At 42.7% G+C, this 5,000-nt stretch overlaps 1 protein-coding gene across 1 annotated transcript in view; it reads right to left on the reverse strand.

Moving 5' to 3' along the window:
* Positions 1-5,000, reverse strand: part of LOC144969944 (cadherin-related tumor suppressor-like) — a 300,799-nt gene that overhangs the window by 134,529 nt on the left and 161,270 nt on the right. Inside the window, 1 exon segment of the mRNA XM_078909034.1 lies at positions 2,626-2,821. Coding sequence (XP_078765160.1) covers positions 2,626-2,821 — 196 coding nt within the window.

Here is a 5,000-nt window from a genome sequence, read left to right on the forward strand (position 1 = left end):
ACAAAGTGTGGTGGTGTTGCATGGAAGACATTTGACCACGTGACCACATTATGTTTGAAAACAGCCAGTACATCACTGAAATCCTTGTCTTGGGCAGAGTTTGGTGTTCGGCGTCATCGGAGACTTGCTTGCAATATCTTCCGGTGATGATGTATAACTCTTTCCTCAGGGGAGACAACAAATCATTCTACAACCTTCACAAAAGTGAGTGGAGCAGCACTTATGTTGGTAACAACAGATATGAAGTGAATAGAATACCCATACACCGGAGCATACTCAATGTCTCAATCGTTTCTATGTTATATGTTGTGTTGAGAATATTGCTATTAAGCTTAACTGCTGGTCAAAATTATTCGCGATGGTGGTGTACGAACGAATCGGCGGTCTCAAGAAGTGGGTGAGAGAGGGATCTAGTAATGACTTTGGGTTTGAAACGAATATTTTTGTGTTCGTGGATAGCTCACACGGTAGAGCCACGCTCTCACCTGCCAGGCGGAGTTGTCGTACCAATAAGGTCGCAGGTTCGAACCCCACCACCGCCGCGAAAAAATTTTTATTCTCTATTGTCTTCTGGCACTTTTCTATTCACTTCATATCTTGTTGTCTACAACCTTCACAACCCATAAATAACTCTATGACGCGTCATGATTGTATTGGATTGAAACGGATTGCATCAATCCAGGCGACATTCAATCCCACGAGGTTGTTGAGAAATCCTATTAATCATTAATTCTAGGGTTAAAAAAAAATTAAACAATAACTCATATTTTGATATTTCAAAACTTAACAATAAGTGTGGCTCAGCGGTATGGTCTTTGCTTCGTACCCGAAAGGTACCGAGTTCGACTACCAGTCGCGCTATGTGGCCTTGAGAAGTCTCCTAGCCTTAGCTCACTTTGCGGCGTTGCACTGCGGCTGACGCCTGGGCGGAACTCTACTGTACGTACATTTACATTCCGTTGGGAAATGACTACACTACACACAAAGTACTCCTTCATGTTCGGAGCCATTGGGCCCCAAGGAGCAGGAGTTTATCCCGGTTTCTAAAGCGTGAAACTGACAATAGCAATTTCTTGCTATCCTTTGGATAGGACGCTAGTCTACCGCAAAGTACTTTCCGACAAGTCTAACAGACTCAGCTACCCATTCATTGTTGGTGGGTGGACAGGGGGGGGGGGGGTCAGAAAAAATCCGGGATCGATCTTGGTCCCTTTGCTTGTGAAGCGAATGCTCTACCAACTGAGCTATCGGGACCCCTCAGGGAAAAGACACTTTTGTTCAAATCGATTCGACCCGATTGCAGTGTGGAGAGTTAATCTCATTAGGTTGAAATTGGAATTGTCTGGGAGGGACAAAATAAACGTAACTATCAGTTCTACCATAAACTCTTTTGTTTTAAAACCCAAAAACACGCTTTTAAAAATAATCCCATTCATCCCTAAGCGGAAATTTTTCTTTAGGGTCTCTTCCAAGGGAAGACTGGAATAACCCAGGCGTCAGCCGCAGTGCAGCGCCGCAAAGTGAGCTAATGCTAGGTGACTTGCTCAAGGACACACAACGCAGCGGCGGGTGATCGAACTCGGTACCTTTCGGGTACGAAGCAAAGACCGTACCGCTGAGCCACGCTGTCCCCTTTTTTGTTTGTTGTTTTGCTTTTAAGTGTTTAACGGCGCTTTCGACAATATTTAGGTCATTTAAGCGCCCGTTTCTGTCTTTTATCAATTTTTATCGGCCTTGAGGGGCCATAGCTGCTCACGTGTACTGTTGTAATAAAATTTTTATAAAATCATAATAGTTACATGTTTGTTGTTTTAAAAATATTTATTTACAATTTCTGCAGGAGTTCACATTCCTGCAGATACTTTAAAATTGTAAGCGGATCGGCCGACTGGAACAGAGACTTCAAGTCCCTGTTTTCTTAATGTTGTGACCTTATCTGTTCTAATTCTGTACATTCAATTAAAATATGTTGAACTGTGAGGTCACAGTTACATCTTCTGCAGAGGGGTTTTCATCCCTCTCCTGAAGGCGTAAAATGAGTGAGTGGAGCAAGCACTTATATTGAAAATAACAAGAAATGAAGTGAGTAGAGAAAAATGCCAGAAGACAATAATAGAGAATAAAAATTTCGCGACGGCGATGGGTGGTGCTCGAGCCCGTGACCTTACTGGTACTCTAAAAAAAAAAAAAAGTATCATCTATCACCATGTCTCGCTCTAACTTGTTACACGTTGCTGTTAGCTTGGGAGTCCTTGTAAAGTGCTTTGAGCACATTTAATGGATATTGCTCTATCTAAAAGATTACGCTTTTGAGTTGATTTTTGTTGTTGTTTTTTTTTGGTTTTTTTGGTTTTGTTGTTTTTTTGTTTCTTTACATACAGTTTGTGAAAAAAAGATTTGAACTCAAAACATTATGTCCTAGACGGAAAGACTAATAAATTTCATTGTCGTAAGCTTAAGCTAGGCCATTTCGTCGCTCGTGGATGGGGACAGCGGCAAATCAAGTTACTGCTGAAGTCACAACGATTCGTGCTTGCATGACCCGAGCAATTTCAGATGTAGAACCGCCCTGAATGATGAGCCTAATCAAATTAACCCTTTCAATACGACTGGTACTAAACTTACCATTGAGGTCAATGTCGAAGTTGGTGGCATCTCGTCCCGTGAGGGTTAACACGAGATTTCCCGTGACGTCTGGGTCGGAGACGAATACTCTCGCAACCGATGCGCCCTGGGGTCCATTCTCGGGCACGAAGGCGTCGAAGACGGAACTGGTGAAACTGGGGGCGTTGTCATTCTCGTCTGCCAGTTGAATGGAGATCTGTGAGGGGAGGGGAGAATGGAGGAATGGTTGGTTGGTTCATGGTTTGGAATAATATATCAATAATGGTGGGTTATAAAGGAATCGGTAGTAGGTGGATTGTGAGTTTGAGAGGAGTTACGGTAGAGTTGAGGGAGGGGGGGGGGAGGGTGAGGTGTGGAGGGGATAGTGGGGAAATGGAAGAGGAGGAGGAGGAGGAGGAGGGGAAGAAGAAGAAGAAGAAGAAGAAGAAGAAGAAGAAGAGAAAGAAGAAGAAGAAAAGAAGAAGAAGAAGAAGAAGAAGAAGAAGAAGAAGAAGAAGAAGAAGAAGAAGAAGAAGAAGAAGAAGAAGAAGAAGAAGAAGAAGAAGAAGAAGAAGAAGAAGAAGAAGAAGAAGAAGAAGAAGAAGAAGAAGAAGAAGAAAGAAAGAAAGAAAAAAAGGAAGAAGAAGGACGAGGAGGAGGAAGAGGAGGAGGAAGAGGCGGAGGAGGAGGAGGAGGATGTTGATGTTGTTGTTGATGATGATGATGATGATGATGATGATGATGATGATGATGTGGATGATGATGGTGATGATGATGATGATGATGATGATGATGATGATGATGATGACGGTGATGATAATGATGATGATGATGATGATGATGATGATGATGATGATGATGATGGTGGTCGTGGTGGTAACGATGATAGTGGTAGCGGTTGAAAAGGAAACAAATATGATGAAAGAAAAGCTATTCGACATTCAAGCAATTCCTCTCCGCGGGTCAAAAGATGCTTCATAGTGTCAATTGTAATCTGAGAAAATCTCCATCGAGGGCGGAAAAGAAACCGATTCCGCCATCTTGGCGGAAACCGGATACAATCCATACCGGAACTGAAATGAAACGCATGCGCATTGCGTCTTTTAATTACTTAAAAAGCATTGCAACTCGCAACTGTACATTCTCCAGTTTTTCCTGTCAAGATTCCAGTAAAATGAAAAAGAAGAAAAATAAAGGAAATCTATGGTTTTTAACTCTTTAACAGCCATAGGCAATTTCATCTGAAATAACAATATCTTCCGGAAGTCCCCATAGCTCAGTTGGTAGAGCACACGCTTCACGTGCAAAGAGAATGATTAGGAACCTGTATACAGACGGGAATTTTTCCCGATCTCCCCCTCTCTTATAAAAGTCATGGGAAGCATAAAAAGATATTTTTTTAAAATTGAGCTTTATATAGCGCAATATCCACTAAATGTGCTCAAAGAGCTTTACAAGGGGTCCCTGGTCAACAGCAACATTCAACATGTAGGACGGAACATAACGCATGTTAGGCGATATTACAATTTTTCGGACAAAGACAGCGCTGTTAACGGCCAGGTACTCATTTTACAACTGAGTACGGTGAGAGAAAGTGAGTAAAGAGCCTTTTCCAAGGACTTAACTATGCGCCGAGCGCGAGGCTCGAACCCATGACCTTCCGATCCGAAAGCAAGTGTCATACCACTAGACCACACAGCCGCACAAGATATGGTGGAAAGTACTGATATTGCTCACAGACTTGCCTCCTACCCAAATAGTAACAAGCATTTAACTGTTACGACTAGACTACTGAGATACTTCTTTCAACCAATTAATTGTCTACGTCATAACTGAAGATCAAGACGTTTTCCCTAAGAGAGCAGTAGGGGCAATGCGAATCGAGCTTCACATGAAGCCTGAATAACATCGCTGTTACTGTTCCTTTTGTGAAAACAAGAACGATGGGGCGACATCAAGAAAGGCTGCCTCTATTCTCACCCCCCCCCCCCCCCCCCCCCCCCGGCCGATTGGATTACCGAAATAAACGTCGCCGGCTTTTTGCGATTTGGATTTGATTGATTTTTTTTTTTAATTGTGCAACTTGTGACAAGAAACTTAACAAATTACTGCATTACAACCTTTGGATTAAACATACAACAATTGTGGACTACTTTTTATACTATTATGAAGACTAGCATCCCGGGGGTGAGAATAGTCACTTCGATCAAAGAAATGAAGTGTGTAGAAAACTGCCAGAAGACAATAGAGAACAAAAACTTTGCGGCTGCGAGGACTTGAACCCACGGCCTACTACTGTTACGATAACTCCGCCTGGCCACGAGAGGGACGCTCTACAATCTACGCCATCCACCAGTCCAAAAATCGTGATTTCAAACGTCACGTGGTAACTATCC

The sequence above is a fragment of the Berghia stephanieae genome, chromosome 4 (genome assembly GCF_034508935.2).
Source record: "Berghia stephanieae isolate SIO BIC M18660-M18661 chromosome 4, UCSD_Bste_1.3, whole genome shotgun sequence".
Lineage (NCBI taxonomy): Eukaryota > Metazoa > Mollusca > Gastropoda > Nudibranchia > Aeolidiidae > Berghia > Berghia stephanieae.